The sequence below is a fragment of the Cebus imitator genome, unplaced genomic scaffold (assembly GCF_001604975.1).
Source record: "Cebus imitator isolate Cc_AM_T3 unplaced genomic scaffold, Cebus_imitator-1.0 Scaffold172, whole genome shotgun sequence".
In the NCBI taxonomy this organism is placed as follows: Eukaryota; Metazoa; Chordata; class Mammalia; order Primates; family Cebidae; genus Cebus; species Cebus imitator.
In genome coordinates this window covers 1,109,800-1,135,805 of record NW_016107487.1, presented here as the reverse complement: position 1 = coordinate 1,135,805, position 26,006 = coordinate 1,109,800, and the positions used below count along the sequence as shown (strand labels likewise).

The window sequence follows — 26,006 nt, the reverse complement described above, 5'->3', positions numbered from 1 at the left end:
ACACACACACACACACACACACTCTCTCTCTCTCTCTCTCTCTCTCTGTCTCTCTCTCTCTCTCTCTCTCTCTCAATCTCTCTCTTCTTTCTCCAGTGCTTTCCTATTCAGCATTTTTTCCTGGGAACTCTGACTTCCTTGGTTTCCTTAGACTCTCAGTTCCATCTTCGTAACTCAGGCAGTCCACCTGCTTTTATCTCATTTCCCCCCTCTGTACTATGGCCTGGAAACTCTCAAGGCAGTAAGCCGGGGTAAAGGTAGAGCTCATTTTATTTCTTTTTAAGGAATACTCTCCTGTGTTGCTGATGTTCAATGTCTTGAAAACTATTGTTTCATATGTTTTGTCTAGGTTTTCTGTTGTTTCAGAAAAAAAAGGTAAATGAGGGCCTTGCTACGACATCTTTGTTGGAAGCAGAAATCTTCAGAAAGCATTTTAAGTGGCCTTCATATCTAGCTAATCCACACATACTATTCAGAGAGCAACTAACAACAGAAAGCTCTATTTCTTAAGGGCCTTCTGTGTGCCAGGCATTGTGCTAGGTACATTCACACACAATTCATCCATATGGCATATTTATTGAGCACCCATTAGGTGCTAGGGACTCTTCTAGACATTAGAAACACATCACTGTACAAAACGGATTTTAAAAATCTATATCCCTGTGGTGCGTATATTCTAGTAGGGAAAGAGAGAAGAAATAAAATCCATAATTTAGGTATAGCACATTAAAGGGTAATAACTGCTATAGAAAAATAAAGAGCAAGATAAGGGGTTTTAGAAGTCCTGGACTGAAAATAAATGATGGCAGTTTTAAAGACGATGGTCAGGGGAGGCCTCCCTGAGAAGGTAAAACATAAACAAAGACTTGAAGGTGGTAAAGGAGTGAGCTGTAGCTATAGAGATATCTGGAGGAAGGGCATTTTGGCTGCTCAAGCAGCCAGTACTAAGACCTTAGGACAGAAGCATGCCTGGGGTATTCAGGAAAGCATAAGGAGGCTAGAGCAAAGAGAGCANCCCAGGCTGGAGTGTAGTGGCTAAATCACGGCTGACTGCAGCCTTGACATCCTGGGCTCAGATGATCCTCCCACCTCAGCTTCCTGAGTAGCTGAGACCACAGGTGTGTGCCACCACACCCAGTTAATTTTTTATATTTTTAGCAGAGAGGGGGCATCGCCATGTTGCCCAGGCTAGTCTCCAACTCCTGGGCTCAAGCAATCCACCTGCTTCAGCCTCCCAAAGTGCTGGGATTACAGGCATGAGCCACCGTGCCCGGCCTGATTGCTGCAATTTTGAAAGTAAAGTAAGAAGCAGGGTCATCAGCTGAAAGGATGAGGGAGGCAGTGTTCGAATTTTGAAGAGAGAGTAGAAAGTGCAAAATAATGACCTAGGATAGTGGGAGACTAAATGGGCAAAGGAAATGTAAGTATAACTGCCACATGTCATTAAGAGTCCACTTGAGGTTCATGGTCATGAATTTAAAGCAGAGCCACTGAGGATGCTTGTGTGCTGTCTCTAGCCACATTCAGGTGCACAGGTGCAGATATGGACCAGGCGGAGAGCTGGAGTTAACAAATACGAGGAAGTAAGGGAGGGATAAGGAAGTTGAGGGTGTATGCAAGGGAGTAATTACAATTTAAGCTGAGCAAGCAAGAAAGATAAACAGTAGGGAAGTGGGACAGTGACATGGTGATAGGATCAGTGTGGGCCAGTGGGACTGAAGAATGGTTAGATCAGAGTACCTTCTACAAGAAATGAGCAGTGAAAGGTAGGAGGGGTTGCTTGGAGAGTGGCTAGAGTTGCAGTAATTGGTAAAGGCAGATTTAGAGGAGTGCTACTCAATTAGTAGGCCATGGACTGGTGCCAGTCTGTGAACTGCATGTTACTGATCTGCAAGGAAATAAGTTCAGAAATCGAAACACATGTTTAGAAACACTGCTGTGACATCCAAGCATGTGATCAGTAGACTTGTATTTGGAATGCCTTTGTGTTTTTAATCTCATTTGTCTATTCTTTTGTGACTATGTTTTATGAAAGTATTGGTCTGCAACAGATTAGATACAAACAAACCAAGTTTGGTCCTCTCCCACAGTGGAAGCACATGCTCTCACGAGCATGCATGGGAGTGTGTCTCCAGGTGGAGGACAAGGTCACTGGAGGAGAGGAGTTAAAAGGACCATATTTCTGAACAATGAAATCACCATGATCTCTAGTCTTTCAAGATAGAAGACTGCCTGACTACACAGCTCCAGGAAGCACTATTCTCATTGTATGTTGCATGAACAGTACAACTGCAGGTACTGTATAAATGGTGCTCTTAGAATGTTCAAGGAGAGAGTTAGTGTTATCCCCATTTTATAGATGAGAAAACAAGCTCAGAAAGGTTAAATAATTGTCCAGACTCATACAGCTACTAAGGGGAGGAGCCAAGATTTGAACCTAGGTCTGTCTGTTGTGCTAAAGCTGAACTCTGTCCGTAATACCACTCTCTCTTTCTCTCTGTCACATGCTTATAGCACAGCCATAAGACTTATGAGAACTGGGGAAAGATGCCTTTGGGGAATGTGTTATGGCCCATGTGACCAAGCCAGGCTTTTCAATTTACTTTAGAGTCACGACTTGTTACAGCTGCTGTGGGAATCCATAGCCAGTCACTGCCTAGACCCCTATCTCTCCAGTTTGTCTTTGTTGAACCAAGAGGCTGAAGCACCTCAGGAGTACAACATCCACTATCACTGCAGGATTTCCTGCAGTTGTTCTTGTGCTTTAGTAATTGCGTATGAATTAAAAGCAAATTCTAAAGAGTCATTTGTGGAATGGTAAGATTATGAGTAATTTTAATACTTTAATCTTTTTTTTAAATTTGTGTGATGGATGGATACATTACTTTTCTGATCTGAGAAGGTCTAGTATAGATCTACACTTTAAGCCATCTTGCTCATGGTTCAAATTTTAGACTCTAAGACTTAGGACTCTGGTGAGGGCTGGGCAGGCCCCATCTCTTACTGAGCCTGAGTCCCGGATACACTGGGAGCCTCAGCGTTTCCAGAAAAGTTGGTGTTGGTTGTTTCCTAACCTCCCCAGGTGCATGGAGTTTCTGAGAAATCCATAAACAACGTTTATGGATTGATCTCTTAGGAATTTCCTAATTTCCTTCATTTCTTGCCTCTCCAGTGGGCCTCAACAAGTACAGCAACACTAAAGTTAATTTGTAAAGCTGATCTCGGTGTTACAGGACCTGTGAACACTGAGGTTATTTTCTGCTTCTGGAAAGCCCTCCCATGCTCGAAGTCTGTATACTCACCCAATGCATAGGATACCGCATAGGAATTGGGGTTTATGTGTCCATATGGCCCGTCAGACTGCCCGTGTGAAGGCACGGTCTATGGCACAGCACAGGGCCTGACACACAGTGAGGAGTGGCTCTGTAGGAATGGGTTGGACAAGTGAATGAATAGCTGCTGCCCAGCTTGTTGTAGGTATTTTTGTGGTGATGTGTTTAATCTTTTCTACCTTGAGAAATTAACTGGCATTACTGTATGTTAATGTACTGTACATGAAAATAACTTGGGCTGACTAGTATAAGACTTTTTATTATATTCAGACACATGACTTTTCACCTAGGGAAGATGTAGAAGAAATGAATCCACCAAAACAAGCAAATATAACTGGGCAGGATAGGATGTGGTCACTCTGGTTAGCTCTAAAGAATCAAAATAGAAATAGGAACAGAATTTAACTTTTAAAAATAGTACTGGAAGTCACAGTTTTGGTGTGGTGGTAAGAAGAATCATCAAAATACTTGAATATGGTAAAATGCCAATCATCACAGTTATTCATTGAAAGTAACTAAAAACCTCTGGTTGGCCTTACAAGCATTACTACAGTTTTCAGATGCATGTTATTAATTATTGTTATTAATGTGAAGCTTTAAGCTGGATCCTCTTTGGGAGACCAATTGTCAGTGTGGGTGAATTTTTCAATATGCCTAAAAACCAAGAACTACCAAATGAAATTTGGCTCTTCTTTTCTGCCATCTTGCCAAATTGCTCATTTCATCAGTAAGAAAAGCAACTGACATGCCAGGCAATATAGATAGAAGCTGTCTCACATGATTTATTTTTTATAAATTTGTATTCCAGTCAAATGTGGAATACTTTGGTTTCAATATGTACCTCATTGATGTGAAGGGTCCAGAATCATTATAATGACTATGGTGAAGATAAGATATTTTTTCTCTGGTTTGTCTACAAAAACCTATAAAAACTAGCAAAAACATTAACTATTGTATTTAAGTAGATAATTCTTCTTCTAGATTTGAATACTAAATAAAACACAGAAGACAGTTACATCCTATTTTTTATTATACCTTTTGAAATAATTTGTATATACCTTTTAAATAATTTCAAGTCCCACAAAAAATGTTAATAGCTCAAAATCAAAAGTTAAAAAAAAAAACCCGATGTATAATTTTTAAAATCTTTTTCTCCTCAAGCGTTTTACGATGGGATAATGAGACAGATGTCTCTCAACTGGAAGGACATTTTGACATTGTTATGTGTGCTGACTGGTAAGTACATAAAAATCATAAAACTCCTGTTAGAAAAAATAGCTTTGCTGGAGTAATTGGGCTGTGCTGCTTTGCTGACGGCTAAGCAAAGTCAACAAATGAAGCACAAAGCCACCTTAACCTCAACAAATTAATATTCATCTCCATGTGACAGTTATAAGGTAGTCTTCTATCACACAGTAACTTCTACCACATTATTTCCCAAAGATTGATTTTGAGAAGCATTTCCATTTTCTGGAATTGCCTCTGTTTCATGCTTGACGTATCAGTAAATGGACGACTTAGGCAAATTGCAAATAATTATGGCTCGGAGAGGAATAGTCTGGAGAAAAAGGAGTTTATCAACACAAACAGCTCAATTAGCTTACTTCTTAGGAGAGATCTGACTATTGATATAAGGGAATATGTATGTGTGTGTACACACACATACTCTCTAGCAAATAAACATATCTGTGGAATATCTTTGGGGAAATAGCTTTTCCTAAAATATATGTTTGCTATCTAATGTTTTCAGTATTCAATTATAATATTTAATTATACATAAAACAAAAATTATGAAATTAGATTTTATTCTTATGCAAATAATAACATTACAATCTCTGCCAGGTGCCTGCCTTTTAAAAATAATTTACATGAGATATTTTGCCCTCTGTTTTCGCCCAATCTACTTATTTGTTAATGAAAGTCTGATCCTAAGTTAAAGGATAAATATGCATCAGGCCTTAATAATCATTCCAATTAATCTTATGTATTTCTTCATGCTATTTGAATAATAATTATTTCAGCTTATGGGAAACATTGACAATTCACAAGTATTTTCCCTGTTAAGAGTAAGATCTTGTTTGCAATTTTATCATGATATTTATTAGGACACTTCGGATTTGAAAACACATGAACTTCAGGTTCTGAAGAAGCTCAGGTATATTGATAAGGCTAATCATAAGATCCAGAGCTCAGGGAAGACTTTCCCTATAGGAGAGATGAATGAAATTTTCAGAAAGTGGGTTTTGTTATTTTTGTTATTTTAATAAGATTTTCAATGGATAACTTTTCTACCAAAGTCATTGGAATTGGGTTTGCTGTTTTTCTTCGGAAAAAAAACAAAAACAAAAACAAACTTCTCACTGAAAAATAAATATTTTGTTCTATTCTTAGCTGAGAGTTTCTAGTTTTTCATAGCCCTTTTAGTCTTTTTGCACCCAGTTGCAGAAAATCTTGTTCCAAACATGGGAGAAACCTAGATTTCTGACTAATCATTGATAATGTGCTTCAATGCTGCAGCCCTCATCTAATCAAAAATAAGGAGCTAAAACCTCACCGTATGATTCGAGCAAGTAATTTAGTAAATGCCTTTCCTCACCAAATATGAGAAAGAATCCTCCAGGTTTCATTGCACAGATGAAGATAATGCTGGCAGGATTAGATCAGATTAAGCATGAAAGTCAGATCAGAGAGCAGCGGCAAGAGGGAAGGGGCAGCATCTTCCTGAAGCTTTAGACGAGGGTCACACGCGGATGGGCTCTGATTATATGGGGAAGGCAGGTCTGGCCAAGAGATTTAGAGTTAAATTTGTCCCTCACACAAATATCAAAACAGCCTGGCTTTGTCATACCTCGTGTTATGGACACTCACACCATGTCATCCTATTTGTACCAGAGGGAAGAGCAGAGGAAGTAAGATTTAAGCTCTTTTCTGATTAATGTTCTCAGGTTAAAAATAGCCACACAACATGTTTGAAAAACCGTCTTTTTTCCCTAGCCGACAACAGGGTCACGTACACTGATATACATAATGCATATTCAGTTTAAGACTTTCATTACACACAGATAACATAATACAACATTATGTGTATATATACACACACACACACATAGATACAAACATCTGGTATCTGTGTGAGAATTTATGGCTTCGAATGAACTAAATACGCCAAGCTTCGTTTTACAAATGGCTTTTCCATGCATGAGGTTTTTTTTTCCTGGTGTTATAAGTGCCAGAATGTCAGCCTGTTTATAATTTCCCATTTGTAAATGTGAAACATTAAGCTACTCTCACTGCGATGCTCATAGTATTTCCAAAAGAAATGCTTTGGTAACAGTCTCTCTTCATATTCGCAGGGATGGGTAAGCTGCTTAGGAACATAAAAAGTACAGTAATATTCTTGACATGCACGTTGTGCATGTAGCAGTGAAGCCCAGGATTCCACGAGTTCTTTATGTCCTGTTGGTGTGGTGTTTCTCTGTAAGAGTTATTGCATGGATGCTGCTTCTAGGGGCAGGCAGGCAGACCATGCTGCATTTTTTTAAGAATGTCACAGGGGAGGAAAAGAAAGCTCTCTTTAGGCACTACCTCCAAGATGAAACCTGAAATCCTCATGCCAGAAAGAGGTGCCACACATAAATAGATCACATTAAGTCTCACACCATCCTTTAGTCATTGTCAGCAATGAGATCTGGATTAGGCCACAGGAATATGAAGCAAGAGTTGGAGTTCAAATATTAGGTACATGGATTAAAATCTTATTGAAGCATTTCCAGCAAGGGTGGCATTGTCTGATTCCCTGAATAGCTAACCAGTGGTACTGCTTGATCCCATTTACATGAAAACAAGCTCTATTCACAAACCTATTCCAAACCCACATTGTGGTTCAAGTAAAATGCACATGATTACAACAAGCCGTGATATGTTTATGTTCTTAAATCATTCATATATTCATATATTTACATTCAAACATTCAAAAACCTGTAGGCAGTGGGGGAAATAACCTATTTCCCAGAAGAGACAGTCTGTTAGTTCACAACTAAATTTAGTAGCTCAACTAGATTATAAAATAAAGAGGCAAACTGTGAAAGCTAGTCATTATTTCACCATTCAGCATTTTTGACAATGAAAATAGTTTCATGGTTCAACAGTTCCTAAATAACTTGTAAGATGTCAACTTTGAAATATACAGAAGGAAAAATTGAGGTGCAGCCACACCTGCAAAAGGATGCTGTTGACAAACATCAAAATATTAGAATTTTTAACCACAGGTGTAGAAAAAAACCTGCCTATTAAGTTCCTCAGTTGACTTGTTTAATGTTGAGTTTAATATAAGGATTCCTTTCTGCTGGAATGCAGTCCAGCCTGGTCCTTGCTGAGTTAGAATAGTGAGTGATTGTTAATTTTAAGCCTGCCTTTCCAGACTCCTGTTCAATCACAATATAATCTAAGGGTCTGGAAGTAAGATGTTTTTTATCCAATGAACGCTTTCATTCAGTGTTTGACGGCTCTCCAGTTTATTGTAGCTCTGCAAAAATAGAAATGACTCTGTGCATTTGAATTCTCAAAAGGCTTAGAAAGCATATCTGAAATGCCACCCATAGCCTGACCGGCCCATTGAGCTGGGTCTGCAGGACAATCAGCACATCTGTGTGCCTGCAGCCCGAGACTTTGGAAAGAAATGGGGAAAGCACATTGGCCTGTAGCGACCCACCTTGTGTGCTCTCAGCATTTGTGCACTGGCTGTGTACTCTAAATTGTTTCTTTTTGGGGGGTCCTTTTTACTTTAAATGATGAGAAATGTTTGATTTTTAAGCTGATTCTGTGAAATTTTTTTTCCTCAAAATGGAAATACTGTAGGCTCTAGAATTTGTTTTCTTTCAGATGCTCTGATCATAGATAGCCCCAAATCACAACTCACAGACGTTTACACCTGAAAATATCTTCAGCCCAAATATAGTCAGCCCTTTCACCTGATGCCTGAGAAGACTCAGTCCCAGAGAAAATACATGAATCACCCAGGATTGCTCAACTAAAGGGGCAGAGCCAAGTAAAATTAGAATACGGCATCATTCTGAGCTGTAATAAAAATCAGTTGGTAAATACTGAAAGAGGTCATCCCTTTGCTGAAGTTAAATCTAAAACAGTGACTTTAACTCAGCACATTTCACCTTGAAAATTACAAAGGGGTCTTCCTTTCTATGGCTATCGACAGAGAAAAATATCTTCTTGTTCTCTGCACTAATTAACTTCCCTATGAGAGAAGTTACAGATGCTCTGCAGTCTGCATAAAACTGATTCTAAGGGAGGTGATGAAAATGGTCTGGCACCTTTCCTTTGTTGGAAAATCTGTGACTCAGATCAATGGAAGAAAGCAAGTGTTGATCCACAAGTGAATTATACAGAGGGGTGTGTGTGTGTGTGTGTGTGTGTGTGTGTGTGTGTGTGTGTGCACGCGCGCGTGCACACGGTCACGCCCTTTAATGGTCAAACTAGACTGCCAATGTATTTTGATCAGTAACTGAAGGGAGAGTTAAAATGGTATCTCCATCCCCATCACTGACCCACTCAGCCTTTTTTAATAGATCCACTTAAGCTACTGCTGTTCTCTCAGCCCATTAGGACTTATTTAAGGGGTGAATTTTCAGGAGATTATATATCATTCCCACTAAAACACATTGAAATTGCTCAGATGACATACTCTACAAAGTGTTATAAATTCTGCCTCAGAGCTAAGTAGAAAGTGAGCTTGCTTGGAATAAAGATCTATTAGAAAACTACAAGAATTACTTTTGGGAAATTTGATTTGGAGAGATGGAGTAGACAGCATTACCTTTCAATAACTGTGTTTGGAATGTGTGCTGTGTATTAAGCTGTGATGTTAACATCTTTGTCATCCTGACCAACTTTAAGAAGAAATACCGCTTTATAAAGCCATATCTGAAGCTCAGCTGTGAGAGGGTGCTGTTTATTATTTTTCTAACAGTCTTACCAGCTCTTAGGATGCATAGGTATAAACCAAGTGTGGTCCTTTGCTTAAATGCTGCACGTCCCAACCAGCCAGGTTTCCCATAGGCCTGGGTAACTGACAGAGATATTTGCCTACAATCATAATCTTTTTAAAACCCAGAATGCTTAATTATTAAAACTCAAGATATTGTTACCTCACTAAGGAATAAAATACAGAGTCCTAAAGAGGGAACATTTTTAAAGACTTACTTATAATTTTATTCCATTCTCATTAATTCTTATTGGTTATTAATCACTGTTTAATATGACTTAATGGCAAATTTGCGTAGCACTTAATTTACATACATTCCGTGCTTCAAGATTTAAGAAGGTAGTTTTAGGAAAGGGAAAGACAAAGTCTTTCCATGGGTAATAATCAGATCATCCTGAGAGACGGATGGAACAGGATGAGGTTCCATTCTGGACATGGTTTGTAGCTCATCTAAGGATTCTTTATCCGTTGCTCAAAGCACCCTTCCATAGAAGAACCTGCCACGGAACTTGCAGTGACCAAAGAAACTCAAGCAGTGACTTTTTGGAAATTTATCATAAACTGCTCTCCTCAGAGGAGAGAATCATCAAATCGAAAGAGAACCTAGTCTGGCGAAACATCCTACCTGAAAATTGATTCATCCTTGACAATATCAGTAAAGGAATGTGTACCACACACTTTAGGGACATTGAAACTGTCACCCTGCATAAGCTCCTTGATTCCAAGGACTGTGATGATCTGCCAGTCAGTCTGCAAGTAATCACGTATTGAGCACCTTCCGTGTGTATGCTGTGCTGAAACTATTAATAGTAAAGCAAAATGAAGACAGAATGGAAGCTCCTTGAGGACGGGAACTTTATCTTATTCATAGCTCATCCTCAGTACCTAAATTTGCCCTTAGTATATATAGTAGATGCTCAACAAATATTTATCAGCTAACATATCCTATTGATTTGATGCCCACATAGTCATATAGGTGGGTGCTTATTGACAAGGAAACTAAGGCTTCAAATGAAGTGACCTTCCCAAAGTCATATAGCAGCAACATCAAAGCCAGAGCTCTTTAAAACCCTGAACCATACTCCTCATTTGTCTAAAGTATAGCTCCACAGAGCAGCCCTCTCTGAGTGAGGACAGCAGCCCTCCCACTGACAGCTGGTATTCACCCTTAGCTAAGAGAAGGATGAGGTAGGTACCTGCAGTAGATGGTGGTACTTACTCCTGCTATGTGAAGAGACAGGAGGCTATATCAGAGGGGACTGACCTGCAGCATTAGAAACGGGAGTAGGGGCCTTGCTTAGGCCCCTCATGGAGATGGCTGATGCACAAGGTTGCTGAGTATTCCAGCTTAAGGCAAGGGACCCACTGTTAGAGAAGATATCCAGGTTGTGAATGAAACAGTTTTCCATGTGACTTTCCAAACAAATGCATTTGAAATGGTGTTATGGGCTAAGAGGTTTCAAAAGTAGTTTTGCTGTCCCTCCTTTTTTTTTTTTTTGAGACAAAGACTCACTCTGTCACCCAGACTGGTGCGATCTCAGCTCACTGCAGCCTCCGCCTCCCAGGTTCAAACAGTTCTTCTGCCTCAGCCTCCCAAGTAGCTGGGATTACAGGCAGGCACCACCACACTTGGCTAATTTTTGTATTTTTAGTAGAAATGGGTTGCACTATGTTGGTCAGGTTGGTCTTGAACTCCTGACCTCAGGTGATCGGCCCACCTTGGTCTGCCAAAGTGCTGGGATTATAGGCATGAGCCACCATGCCTGGCCTGCTGTCCCTGCTTTTTAAAAAGACATCATTGTCAATTTTCATTAAGTGGAAGACAGTCCTATTTATTTATTTATTTATTTATTTAATTTTATTTTTTTGCTTTGCAAAAAACACATCCTGGAACTGATGGCTGGAAAGCTGAAGATGTATGTCTCATACACTCCTCAAGTCATACACTATCACTATAGTGACTGCCTCTATAGCACAGCTGTTCTTCCCCAGGAATCAACCTTCTCATCTACTATGTCCTCAGCTCTTTCCCAAATGTTATGGGAGAGGCAAAGAAATGCAGAGATGCGGCCGGGCGTGGTGGCTCACGCCTGTAATCCCAGCACTTTGGGAGACTGAAGTGGGTGGATCACCTGAGGTCAGGAGTTCAAGGCCAACCTGGCCAACATAGTGAAACCCTGTCTCTACTGAAATACAAAAATTAGCTGGGCATGGTGGTGTATGTCTGTAGTCCCTGCTACTTGGGAGGCTGAGATAGGAGAATTGCTTGAACCCAGGAGACCGAGGTTGCTGTGAGCCAAGATTGCACCACTGCACTCCAGCCTGGGCAACAGACTGAGACTAAAAAAAAGAAATGCAGAGATGCTCTCTGCCTTCAAGAAGCATAGCAGCTGGATGAGAGGACAACAGTGAAATTCAGGAGCCCGGGAGAACCTCCAAATATTCTGCTTGTTGTACTGAGCCTGGAAAAGGAAGAGGTCACTATGGATGCAAGTAAACAGGGATGGCTTTCTTGACCAACCCGCCTAACTCTAATCATCTAATGACCTCCCTCTTTTGCCTAATCCTGTCCGCGGTCTCTTCCATGCATTCTTTCATGCTCAGGAGTAATTACAATTAGATGTGAGAGGTGGTACTGAGCAATGGCTCAGCGCACAGACTCTGAAGCTGATATGGTACAGAGGTGAATCCCAGCCTTGCTGATTAGTAGCTGGGTGACTCCAAACCTCTCTATGCCTCAATTTCCTTAGTTACAAAATGTGGACAATAATAATAATGCTGACAGTAAAACCCACCTCATAGGATTGATGTGAGGATTAAAAGATCTATGAAGAGTTCTTAGAAGGTGCCTGTTACCTAGTACTCAGCTCAGTATTCACTGGCTTTCTTGTTGTTGTTGTTGTTGTTGTTTTGAGACTGAGTCTCACTCTGTCACCAGGCTGGAGTGTGCAGTGGCGCAATCTTGGCTCACTGCAACTTCCGCCTCCTGGGTTCAAGCAATTCTCCTGCCTCAGCCTCCCGAGTAGCTGGGATTATAGGCGCCCGCCACCATGCCTGGCTAATTTTTTTTATTTTTAGTATGGATGGGGTTTCACCGTGTTGGCCAGGATGGTCTCCATCTCCTGACCTCGTGATCCGCCCACCTCAGCCTCCCAAAGTGCCGGGATTACAAGCTCAAGCCACTGCGCCCAACTGAGTATGAACTGTTTTGTTATTAAAACATGTGTGTCTCTGCCATTTGCATTAATGTGTGTCCTTGTGCCTGGCTCACCTCCCTGTTATACTGTCACCTCCATAAAGACTGGCAGAGTGTCCTCTGCTTCCTTATCTCTTTATTGTTTGTATTAGTCCATTTTGCGTTGCTACAAAGGTACGCCTGAGCCTAGGTAATTTATGAAGAAACGAGATTTAATTGGCTCATGGTTCTGCAGGCTGTACAGGAAGCCTGTTGCTGGCATCTGCTTCTGGTGAGGACCTCAGGGAGTTTCCTCATGGCAGAAGGCACAGGGGAAGCAGGCGGTCACATGGTGAGAGAGGGGGAGCGATAGCGAGAGAGACGAGTGAGGCTCTTTCAAACAACCAGATCTCACATGAGCTCATTCCCATGGGGAGTTCACCAACGTAGATCTGCCCCATGGATGAAAGACCCGCCCCATGACCGAATACCTCCCACTAGACCCCACCGCCAACATTGGGGATCACATTTCAACATGAAATTTGGGGGGACAAACATCCAAACAGTATCACTGCCTTTCAGTGCTGTATATACAATTGGGGTCCCATGGTTTTGGAATCCTGGATATTCCAGGACTGTTCAGATTTCAAAGATTCAGCTGTATTTTCTAAGCTCAGTTATTAGGAGCTCAGTTCATAGTTATTATGTTGGTGCAAAAGCTGCACCAACATAATATCAGCTCATATATCCCAATATGGTGTTCAGGAAAAAAAAAAAAGTCCCTACCAATAGCTCTCATTGGCGGGCTCTACCAGCTTTGCTTTCTCTTGGCAGAGTGCTCTAGCAATGCCCAGGAGCCCTTCTGCAAAGGCTGGACAGCTCCCCTGGCGTTTGGCAGCTAGTTCAGTTGTGCATGCCTTCAGCACTAAATGCTTTCACCTGTCCCCACCCCAGCCCCACCCGCAGAATCCCTTCCTTGGTTTTAATAAACATCCAGCTATCTTTATCCATTTACTGCTGCTATAACAGAATACCACAAATTGGGTAATTTATAAAGAACAGAAATTTACTTCTCACAGTTCTGGAGGCTGGTAAATCCAAGATCAAGGCACTGGCAGGTTTGGCATCTGGTGAGCATCTGGTCTCTTCTGCCAAGATGACACCTAGAATGCTGCATCCTGTGGAGAAGAGGAACACGTGTCCTCACATAGCAGAAGGCAGAAGGGCAAAAAGGAGGCAAACTCCCCACCTCTCAATACTGTTGCATTGGGGATTAAGTTTCCAACACGTGACTTTAGGGGAAGCATTCAGACCATAGCATCAGGTATGGCCGAATTAAGTAACTTGCTACTTACTGCCAAGCAACCCAAACTCAGGTCTAGGACCTGCAAGTTCAGATAAGGAAACTGTGTCCCAAGCTTCCAAGATAATACCTGGTGAGGACAGATTCAGACTGACCCAAGCAAAGGGGTGACAGACAGGGCTACCTGGACAGAAATTTGCTAAAGGGATGGAAAATGAAAAATCAAAGTGAGCTATAAAAACATTAACATGAGCTGGGTACACAGGCATGTGCTTGTAATCCCAGCACTTTGGGAGGCTGAGGCAGGAAGACTGCTTGAGCCCAGTAGTTCAAGAGTTCAAAACTAGCCCTGGCAACAGATTGAGACCCTGTCTCTAAAAAAAAAAAAAAAAAACTAGCTGGACATGGTGGCGCACACCTGTAGTCCTAGCTACTTGGGAGGCTGAGGTGGGAGGATTACTTGAGCCCTGGCGTTTGAGGCTGCAGTGAGCTATTATGTGTGATCACATCACTGCACTTCAGTCTGGATGTCAGAGCAAAACCCTGTCTCAAAAAAAGAACAAAGAAAGAAAACGAAAAAAACAAACAAAAAGTCAATGTAGAGGCCCAGAGAGGAAAATCCAAAGTTGCCATGGTCTCTGTGAAGTCTTGCCTGGGCCTGCTCTTTGTTTTTCAGCTGTTTACTCCTAAGTCAGAGAGGCTGAGTCTAACAAACCTCAGTGCTGTTTCTAGTCACTAAAATTCATTACCTCCTTGAGATATATGTCATGGTTTGGGTATTATAGGGCTGGTGGCTTGTTGTCTGAGGGCAGCCACACAGCACCCTTGGTGGGCAGAGGGCCCAGGTCTAAGGGAGACTAGGCTCTAATGACAGGAAGTGCCCAGAGTGCTCCATCTCAACCAGATGGCTACCCCAAACAGGAGTTTGGAAATTATCCCTGTAACATTCACACATGACCCAGTCACGTGTGAGTCCTGACCCATTTGCATACTGACAACTTAGTTGTCAGTTGGACAACTGACCACAATATCTCCTCCCCTCCACTCCCTCCAGTGAGACACTTGAATGGTAGGAAACAATTTCTCTTTTTTAGTGTTGGGTAAACGTGTAATTAGCCTTGTACTTATCTCTATTAGTATCATTAGACTTGAAAACCCAGTTTAATCTGGATTCTGCTCTCTTCTCAATGTCAGCCTGTTTCTGGACCAGTACAGAGCCAACCTTGTTGATGCAATAAAGAGATTACTCCAGCCCAGGGTAAGTATGTTTCTGTTTTCTCCTGAACAGTGGCTACAGGATAATTAGTCTGTGCACAAAGATGGAGAGAGTAATGGAATGGCAGGATTAATGTCATGTAATACTTTAATACTTATTATGTCCAACTTCAATTGGGTCTTCTGATCTATTAGATTCTTTCCTAATCATAACTAGGAAACTTCTTACCCTTGGCCTTCTGATAAGAAACACAGTGGGTAGTAAAATAAATGCAACCGCTTCAAAGATAGTGTGAGATTATTTTTATCAAAGAATTTCTTGAGTCTTTTCCTTTGATGACAATATCTTCATATTAAAGTCCAAGTATGATATTGAAAGTTTTCTGTTGACTTCTGTCATTTTAATTCCTTCAATGGCAACCTTTGTCATTGGGTATTTATTTATTGCAAAAGAATACTTTTTTCTTTTTATTTCTGTTTATATTAAAGAAAAAGGACTTCAGATGAATCTGTATATTAATAGTTCTATGCTTTAAAAGGAAGCCATTATTTACGTATTATAAACATTAGGTCACAATGAAGCCAACCATGGCATCAAATATTGTGCACATTTTTACATTTATATATCCATTTATGCCTATGAGTAAATTACAGAGTTTGTATCCACTTGTATTTTGTTGGACTGTTATACTAAGCTAGGAGGTCCTGCAGCCTAAATGGAGAGTTAATATACATCTATTTAAAGTAAGAAAATGAGTTTAAAGCTCATGCATTAAAAAAAAAAAAATCTTATAACTATGTAAGACTCTTGCTGTGCCATAGGAATTTAAAATAGGTTAACAGTATTAATATAGTCAAAGATAGGAACACATATTTATCTAAGAACACTGAAGAGTGTGTGTGTGTTTCTAAAGTATTGTTTCTAGAGTATTTTTCCAGAAAGGCTCACTCTAGTCTTCTGACTCAGTGAGACTTACAGACCAATACCTTTTAACCTTTTTTTAAAAATATCTTTTTCATATTGAAGGTTCCCAGAGAATCTGATAATCATCCTTTGCCATATTGCTTTTTATTCTGCTGTCTCTATGTAGCTCAGAAACTTAAACTAGGCCTCTCAAAGGAGTAGCCATAGCCTCATAAGTGGTAATCAGTCCATTCAAGTGGTAACCATTCAATTGGCCTCCTCAGTTGCCCCTGTGAAATGGGCAGAAGATCTTGAGGCAAGAAAGGGGCATGTTCCAAGCTATCGACGGCCCCTGCCTGGTTGGGTAGGCAGCCCAAGTTGAGAACAGAAGAAGGAAATTTGGGTGTCTCCACCCCCTGACCCCTGTTGGCCTTGGGTGATTCTTGTGAGCATTTGCCAAGACCAGGATTTTCAGGGATGGCCTAAGATTCTTGGATATGAAGGCTTCTATGAAAATGTATCATACATAAATATAATGCTTTCAAGGACTCCTGGATCTCACACTACACAAACAGTGCTTCACTCATCACCAATGCCCCTTCAAAGCCTATTTGTGGCAAATACTCCATTTTACAGCAAATTTGCATGATTTACCTAGGATCTATTGTAAATCATTCGCGTGATTTACAATAGAAAAGTGCCCAAGCTATGAATAGACCTAAACGCAGACTGGACTGGAATCTAGCAGCTCTTCTGCACCCTCTAATAAAGCCTGAGCGCACTCCCTTTGTGTGAAGTGTGGCTGCACCCGGCAGCCCCCTCTGAGCGAGGACAGCAGCCCTCCTGCTGACAGCTGATACCCTTAGCCTAGAGAAGGGGGAGGCAGGGCCCTAGGGTAGGTGCACTTACTCCTGCTATGTGAGGAACAGGGAGGCCAAGTCAGAGGGGCTCACACTAACCCGTAGCATTAGAAATGGCAGTAGGGGAGGGCCTCACTTAGGTCCCTCTTGAAATGGCTGATACCCAGGGCTGCCAGGTATTCTAAAGTGTCAGGAGCCCACCATCAGAGGGGAATCCCAGTTGTAGATGGCACATGGACTTACCAAAATTACCACCCAGGAACCACATCCCTATCTGGAGGTCTAGCGAGGTGGACACTTGTCCTCCCTGAGCCTCCACCCAAATGGACTACAGAAGGGTCATGTGGGCTGGGCAGTGGACAGCACAGTTCCATAGCCTGTGCTAGTAGGCTAGGAGGCTGTCCAGAGCACGGGGTAACCAGGGGAAAACTGGACTTTTCTTCTTAGCTCTCAGGGCTGGCTGTTTGCTGAAGGACCTCCCCCTGCTGAGTATACAGTCCAAGACTAAGAAAATGGTCAAGGTTTTATTCCATTACAATTGAGCTGGTTTTAATGTTCTCTTGAGCCCAGACAACTCCTCTGTGGTTTTGTGGCCCAAAGGCCGAAGCTGTCACAAGAAGCCCACAAAGAAACTACGTGGTGGGCTACATGGTGGATCCTGAGTTCTTGATGATTCAGTGCAAGATACAGCAAGTTCTCTGTGCACTTCCAGCAAATGCTTCAAGTTCATAGTGTGGCCCCAGTTTCTGAAGGTATAGTGTAGTGGGTGGAAAGCATCAGAAAAATCTGCATACAAAACCCAAGTCTACATTAACTACCTGGCCTCTCTGCGCCTGAGTTTCCTCACCTGTCAAAAGGCAGGACTAATGCCCACATTGTGGGCTGGTGTGAAATATTTACATATGTAAATCGTTGGTCTGTGCCTGGCTCACAGGAGGTGCTCCTTAAGGGGAGCTGCTCCTCTTTTATTGCTCTACAGCTTATGGAGGTTAACCCACAGGAGACATTTGTCCAGGGGTCGCTGGCTTGACTGATGGGACACCTGAGTTCCAGGCCCAGTGTGGCACTAACAGGCTCTGGAATCGTCTCTCACTCCATTCTCCCCAAAGAAGGAAAATGAGGAAGTTCACCTGTGCTCTCATAGATTTCTGTGAGCTCTGAAATCCTACATTCACCTCACAGACAGAAGGTGTATGTGGGCCCTGGAGGCAGAAAGCTTAGGTTCATATCTGGTCTCTGCCATTGACAGAATTAACGTCTGGAAGCCTCAGTTTCTCATCTGTAAAATGGGGAGTGAAAAAGCTGATGCACTGTAATGGACATGATTGGCTCTGAGTATCTATTCAAGGTTAGCTCTGGTTACTTTGACTGGTAAATACAGACTATGGGGGCCTTCTTCCAAGCATTTTCCTGGAGAAATGCCAGTGGCAGGGGGAGACATGATTTTCTTGACCTGGACTTTGAGAATTTCTGCACATAATTGGCACGCTGCATCTCCCCTGCACATGTGTCCTGAACACCTGTAGCAGGCCCTGCACTGGTTCCAGGAGGATTGTCTACCTAGATGAAGGTGACACTTTACTACAGACAGTCCCCACTGAGTCAGGGGAGAGTGCTCTACATTGACAAGAGAGAAGTAACTACAACTTGAAGGTTCAAGCGTCAAGCTGTGGAACAAATGAATTCTGCCATTTAGGGGAGTATGGTTGATTTCTACCTCGAGCCAATCAGTTGTCTGCGGTCAGAGGGTCCAGAAGCAAAGAAAATAAACAGAAAGGGGGAGTTTCTCTGCCTTTCAGTTTCCACACGGAAGCTATGAATGAAGAGAAACAGGGCCCCAAAGAGAGCGTAGCCACCAGGGTGGGCTCCTCGCTTGGCCCAGGGGTCATGTCAGATCCCGGGTTGAGCTTAGATCCTCAGCCAAACAGGCACCTGTGCCTGAAAAGTCATTACAGCAGGCCCCAAATTTCAGCAGGGCATGTTTGTTACCACCTGAAATGGAGACTTTCCTCAACCTGCTGGTCTAAAGAAACTGTAAAGATTGTTAACTCCTGTCAGAACTATCTTCAACCACAAGGGACCCTCCAGCAAACTTTATAGGTGAAAACAATAGAATAGGTATGAAAAATGAATGAAATCGGCACATTTTACCCATTCCAAGAAGCAATGCCCCTTCAGCCGCCCCCCACCCACCCACTTTTCCCTCTGGTGAGTGGCTTCTTGTTGCCGATGATTGATAGAGTGACTCACTGTCATTGTATTCCTTAAAGTCCATGACAACAGCAGTGTCCAGTATCAGAGGACCCAAATGTAATTTAAAATACAGGCACAGCAGCCTGCAAGTTGAACTTTCATCCAGGAATGACAACCAACAAATGGTATCTACTAATATTCCTCTGAAATGGCTTTGGGTACAGGGAGGGGAGCCAAGTCAACCAGACAGGATGAGTTTGCCCAGGCCCAGAGGATAGAATATTGACAGTAATCCAGCTTGTTACCACTGCTAACCCACTGTCAAGAATCCAGAAATATCACTGTGGAATTCACTTAACTTTCTTCGGAAATTGGCCCTAACTGACCACCAGATTCCCAGAGTCCTGCCTATATCTAAGGTTTCCTATAAATGTAAATCATAAACTCTCATATTAGAAAAGCAATTTTTTTGGGGGGACAGGGTCCCACTCAGTCACCCAGGCTGGCGTGCAGTAGCACCATCACCGCTCACTGCAGCCATGAACTCCCGGACTCAGGTGATGTTCCTGCCTCAGCCTCTCAGATAGCTAGGACTATAGACATGCACCACCACGCCTGGCTAATTTTTGTATTTTTTATAGATATGGGTGTTCACCATGTTGCCCAGGCTGATCTTGAACTCCTGGGCTCAAGCAGTCCTCCTGCCTTGGCCTCCCAAAGTGCTGGGATTACAGGCATGAGCCACTGTGCCCAGCCAAGTTCTTTTTGCTGAGAGACTTTCTCATCTTTTTTTGGAAAAAATCTAACATCTCTGCCCACCGCTGTATAAACCTCTTTGTTTGCTCATTTCAGGGAAATTGCCTTGTGTATGTGGGATCAGTACAGTGAACTGAAATAGTGCTGAAAGGCACTTGGGTTCTTATCTGCCTACTGAGTCAGAGACCCAGCAAGTCCTCACCAGTTCTTGGTGAAAAATGAGCTCCTATGGTTGTAGGATTGCCTTTGACACAAGGGTTGTAGCTTAGAGAGAGTCCTCAGATGGTTTTAAGACCCTCAGAGCAGGGGCCCAGCCATGAGAAGTCCTTTTCTAATATCTACCCAGATGCTGTTCAGCACTTACAGTACTGTGTGCTTAGCAGAGAATACCAAGACATGAGACAGAGTCTTTGCCTCCAAGGACATTGCAGTCTGGTTGTGGAGGTGTAACACACACCAGACGGTGCAAAATATAGCCCAGTGCCATTTTTATTTGTTTTGTGAATCTTTCAGCTTTATGCCTTCAATGGAAGGAGAAATACTCTCTCCTGATTCAACAAACATTTGTTGAGCAACTACTATCTGCTTGGCACTGACGCCATTCCTATGTGCTGAGGAATGTAGGCTAGGAGAATGACTATGAACTAGGAGCACTGTGGGAATCTCATAGCTTAGCAGGACAGATGAAGACGTGAACTCCCAGGAATTCATGTATTCCACAGTGCAATATGGTGGGTACAGGGAGGGGAGCCAAGCCAACCAGACATCGAGAGTGACTGCCTGAGGAAGGTTTCCCTGGAGGCAGTGGTGTCTGACTTCGGTCTTAAAGAGTAAGAAGGGCACTGTGAGTGTGTAGAGTAAGAAGAAAGGAAAGAAAGAAAGAAAGCATGATGTGTTTTGGGATCAACAAGAAGTTGCTCTGGCTGGAGTGTAAGAGTGTCTGTGGTTTTGAGATTAGGGTTGAGGGAAGGGCAGGAAGATGAAGTTAAAAGAGTTATGAACAGCCAAGAACACTGGGATGGAGAGACCAGGCTCTACTGTATGGGTAACAGAGAGCCATTGAAAGTTTTTGAGCAGTGGTGTGGTCAGGTATACCTTCTAGAAAGATTGCTCTGCCCATAGCTTAAAGGGTAAATTGGAGTAAGGGAGAGCTTGAAAGCAATGAAGCTCCTCAGAGGTCCAGTGTGGACCAATATCCGCCTGGAATTATCCATTTAGGAGCTAGTGAAGACCTGAAAATGGAGAAGAGGACATTGAATGGATATTCACTGAGAGTTGCATTCAGCAAACATTTATTGAGTGCCTCTCAGATGCCAGTCACTTCGTCAGGCCCCGGGGATAGAGTGAGATATGACCTAACCCTGCCCTTGAGGGGCTCACAGTCCAGAGACAAGCAGGGGATGATCACCTGGTGGTGTGTGACTGGCACCTGGTGTGTGGGCAGCCCCTGGGGGCAGGCAGTGGAGGTGGCTAACTGGGGAGGAGTCACAGTGTGGAGGCCAGAGAAGTCAGCAAAGGCATCACCAAGGCAGGGAGTCTAACCTGGGTGCTGAGGGATGAGTAAGAGTAACCAGGCAGACAGAGAACTGGAGGTGAGGGAGGCATTCCACCCAAGGGGAGCATCAGACACGGGACACATAAAAGAACAGATGGGGGCTGTGATGAGGGTGGGCTGACTAGTGCCCAAGGAGTGGATGAGGGAGTGGCACGCGACAGGGCTGCGTTAAAGGCATGGGGCAGGTCACAGGGGCTTTGCCTGCCATCCCAAGAAGGTGGGACCGAAGGCAAGGTCTTCAAACCCTGTTTAAATGGCAGAACACTTTGGTCAAAACTTCTTAGCCAGCACCCCAATCACAAAACAGATAAAAATGATGCACCTCTAGTTAAACTAGATGTGAGGCTGGTACTTCTTCTGTCTTGGTGTTCCTCTTATCCCTCAAGGCCACCTCTGTAGCAATTCAGAACACAGTTTGAGAACCACCTGCAGCAGGTGACAGTAATGCGGAGCGGGGGGTGGCATTGAAAGGTCTTGAAGGGCAATGCTGTGGTTCCCAAGTTTCCAGCTTTATTTTGAAAGTGACAGATACAGAATGCTTGGTACCTAAGAGGTACTCAGCGTGCATGTCTGAGTGTATGTGTATGTATGTGCTGTGTTTGATGGGTACTGCCCTGGGAAGGATAAGGGTTAGCAGGCAAGATTATTGAGTTTTATTTTGGACAAAATGGATTAAAAGTATTTTCAGAATATCCACGTGCAGTAGGCACCTGAAAATATAGATGTGAGCCCTGGGCAGTGGTGAAAGCTGTGGATACAGACTTGGGAGTTATTGGTATGTAAGTGATAGCTGAAGCCATGGACATCAGTACAATTGCCTAGAATTAGATGGAACGTGATGAAAAAGTAGGCAGAGTCTTGAGGAGCACTGACAAAAGACAGGTCAGAGAAGAGAAACTACTAAAGGAGGCTGAGAGAAGCTAAGAGAGATGCCAGGAGAGGAAGCAGGAGAAGGCAGCATTTCAGAAACAGGTTAAAAAAAAAAAAAAAGATAGGCTGGGCACAGTGGCTCACATCTGTAATCCCAACACTTTGGGAGACCAAGGTGGGAGGATCATTTGAGGCCAGGAGTTCGAGAGCCGCCTGGGCAGCATAACAAGTCCTTGTCTTTATAAATGACAACGAAGAAATAGAAAATAAGCGTAAGCTTAAACATGCAATTGGTATTTACTAGTTTGGTTGCTTGGAAATGAAAAAGGAATAAGCTAAGTGGAGAACACTGCTTCCTCTGTCTTGGTCTCCCTCCCCTAATACATTTTGTTGGTATAGCATAGTCCTTTTACAATAAATTTGAAGCATACCTATTTTTCCAGAAGTACACACCGTTTAACATATAGGTATAGATTAATCTAGCAGAATAACAACTGAGCTAACAATGTAAACAGTATCTCTCTGGTTTAGTGGAACTTCTCCCTCTTCTCTCCAGGAATAAATGAATTCTCTCGAATTTCTGCTCATCAGTCAAAGTGTTACAATCAATTGAGTATTCATTCTGAGTTTAAAGTGGCTCTGCAATGGAATGCTTAGAAAGTTATGCTTTGGCAAATTGAAAATAATTTTTCTAAAGTGATGGGCTAATTTGAAATCCATATTCCTTTTCTTGTTTTGATTTGTGCAGTTGAAATTGTAAAGCATATTCCTCCGATCGTACAGGTCCACCTGTGACGTGTTCTCTCCCCTGGGGGTTCTGGGGTCTTCTAAAACCATTCGTTATGGGGAGGGGGAGATGTTGCCACTCAGTAGTGCTCAGTGAATGAATGGATGATGGGCTATTTTCCATCCTATTAATCCACATCTCAAAGGTGTCTGTATTCAACAAACTGGAAAAGAAAACAAAACTCCTGATGAGTAATTAGAAATTAAAACTACTGCCCAGTCTCTCTCTCGTGAGCACAGAATGCTGCTCTCTGAAATCCCATCATAGCAGCTGACTCTGTCAAAGCTTCTTGGGAAAATCTTTGCAAAAGAGTAAGCAGTAGAACATGGCTTTTGAATTCCCAAAGTCTCAAATTTTTTAGATTACTCAACTTCTGGATTTAGTTTATTGTCTCATCAGATATTGCCTGAGTGCTTACTATGTGCTAGGCACTGAGAAAATGTAGTGAATAAAACATTGGAAGATCCTGTTGTCATGGAGTATGCATTCGAGCCAGAGAAGACAGGGCAATAACAAACAAGGATACAATGTGTGTCCCTGGTGATAAGTGCTAAGGACAAAAATAGAGCCCAGCGAGGGACTGCGTTCTAGGCAGGGTGGTTAGGGAGGGACAGGTAGACTGAGAGCTGAAGGGGGAAAGGGATGTTTAGGCAGAGAGTGCTGTCACATGCTTAGCTGCCGCCCTTACAACTCACCCCAAGCAAGACATGTGGGATGCACTGCTTTGTCAATGCAAGGATCAGCCCAACCTGGAAACCTGTATCCTTATGCACATTATGATATGCAGCTTAGATAATAGCTGTTAAAAACCTACTCTTCAAGGGTTACTGTGAGACAACTTTTGCAGGTGACTTTTAAATAAAACAGCTTCCATTATTCAAAAATCCAGAATGGCAACCAGCTCTTAGAAATGACTAAAATGACCTACCAGCATTCCCTGTTTTTTTCCTAATGGAGACTTTTGCTCTCCTGCTGAGACCATGTATTATATCTAGTTTCACATAAAAATGAATTTTTGCTGCTAAGTTTGAAAACTGCCTGAAAATAGCAATTAATATTGAAAAAGCTGACAGAACCTTAAGTGTAGTGGCATGATTGGTGCTGCTATAATTATGTGCCTGAGTGTGTACAGGCCTATGTAAACACAGTATGAAAACACACTTGATGCCCAGGACAGTATATCCACGTATTTTCTTACAGGTAAGTGAGGGCGAAGGGGAGAGGGAGAGAGAATTGTTAGAATGTTTAAAGCACTGTTCGGTGGTGTGGATTTTTCTAATCTTACATCAGTGTGATCTTTCTAATTATTTTCACATTCATCACTGCATTTCCTCACAGTTTGCTGGGGGGAAAAGGCAGGGCAGGCTTTGTTCTTCCCATTTGATGGATGAGAAAACCGAGTGGATCAGCAAGGTTGGCTTAAGGTTCTTATCTACGAAATGGAGAGATTGGACTACATTATCTCCAAGGTTCCCTCTAGCTCAAAAGTTCTGTGATTGTTTTCTGATTGTCCTGAGATGACACAACTGCTTAATGGTGGAGACTCCTCTTAAGTCCAGAGTCCTTTCTGCCACATTTCCTCCTTGTAGTCTTCAAACCCTTCACTGTATGTTTAATCATCTGTAAAATGCCATGTCTACTGTACAGGGTTGTTGAGAAGATCATTGAGGGGATTAAAGGGAGCACAGTGGTAGCTATCATTATTATTGTCATCACTGTTACTAATAAGGAGACATGTAGTGTAGTGGCAAGAGCATCAGTGCTGGGGCTTCTGATCATTCACCGACAGAGTTGATAATACCTACCACATAGGGGGTTTAAAGAGTAAAGGAAGGCCAGGTGCCGTGGCTCACACCTGTAATCTCAGCTCTTTGGGAGGCCAAGGCAGGTGGATCTCCTGAAGTCAGGAGTTCCAGACCACCCTTCGTAAGAAACTCAGGGCCAGGTGAGTTGGCTCACACCTGTAATCCTAGCACTTTGGGAGGCCGAAGTGGGTGGATCACCTGAGGTCGGGTGTTCAAGACCAGCCTTACCAACATGGAGAAACCCTGTCTCTACTAAAAATACAAAATTAGCCAGGCATGGTGGCGCATGCCTGTAATCCCAGCTACTTGGTAGGCTGAGGCAGGAGAATCACTTGAACCTGGGAGATGGAGGTTGCAGTGAGCCGAGATCGTGCCATTGCACTCCAGCCTGGGCAACAAGAGCAAAACTTCATCTCAAAAAAAAAAAAAGAAAAGAAAGAAAGAAACTCAGATATATTTTCATGATACCCTCAAAACCTAAAGAGGCATTTCACAGAGGTGAAGTGTTACCTTGAGATTAACAGAAGCATATAGCTGTCTTTATTTTAAAACACACACACACACACACACACACACACACACACACACACACACAAAGAAAAGAAGATTCTGAAGTTTGGCTGTTCTGTACACATATGAGAGGGAGGAAAAATCCATGTGCATCCAATAGTTATCAAATGGTCATTGTGAAGTTTCATGTCAGATGGTCTCCTGGAATCCAGTACATACTTTATTCAGGTCCTCCCGTTCTCCTCACTGCAGCCATCACATAAGATTGTGTGGATTATTTAGAAAAGCCTGTTTACCCTCATTAGACCACTTTCTTTGAAAAGCAATCATGTGAATACTATGAGGAACTGCTTTGCTATAGTGATGACCATTATGACGGATTCAATAAAGTTGGAAACCAAGATCCTGGAGCCTGCCTCTGACAGTGTGGTCACAGAAAAGGCTAGTGGCAGGACTGAAATATGAAAACTTTCCAAGAGGAATTGTCGTTACTTGTCTCTATGAAGGATTTCTATGAATTTTCAGGGCACAATAAACAGATGTAAGCATCTGTTGCCAAATATCCCGGGACTGTGTTGGGGAAGTGTTGGCAGGTGCCAAGGAGTCACAAGGTGAATGGCACTGCCCTGGACCAGTTACTCTAAAATCTAGTCAATGGCTTAAACTGTTGGACCTGAGACAATGCATAGTGTTCTGAACACAAGCTTTCAACCACATTTTGTTTTTTATAAGCAATTATTTGA

General features: G+C 42.5%; 1 protein-coding gene across 1 annotated transcript in view; it reads left to right on the top strand.

Annotated features, from left to right (window-relative positions):
* CAMKMT (calmodulin-lysine N-methyltransferase) overlaps window positions 1-26,006 on the top strand; it is a 406,448-nt gene that overhangs the window by 374,203 nt on the left and 6,239 nt on the right. The window contains exons 8-9 of the mRNA XM_017544843.2: window positions 4,494-4,568; window positions 15,003-15,066. Coding sequence (XP_017400332.1) covers window positions 4,494-4,568; window positions 15,003-15,066 — 139 coding nt within the window. The remainder of the gene's footprint in view (window positions 1-4,493; window positions 4,569-15,002; window positions 15,067-26,006) is intronic.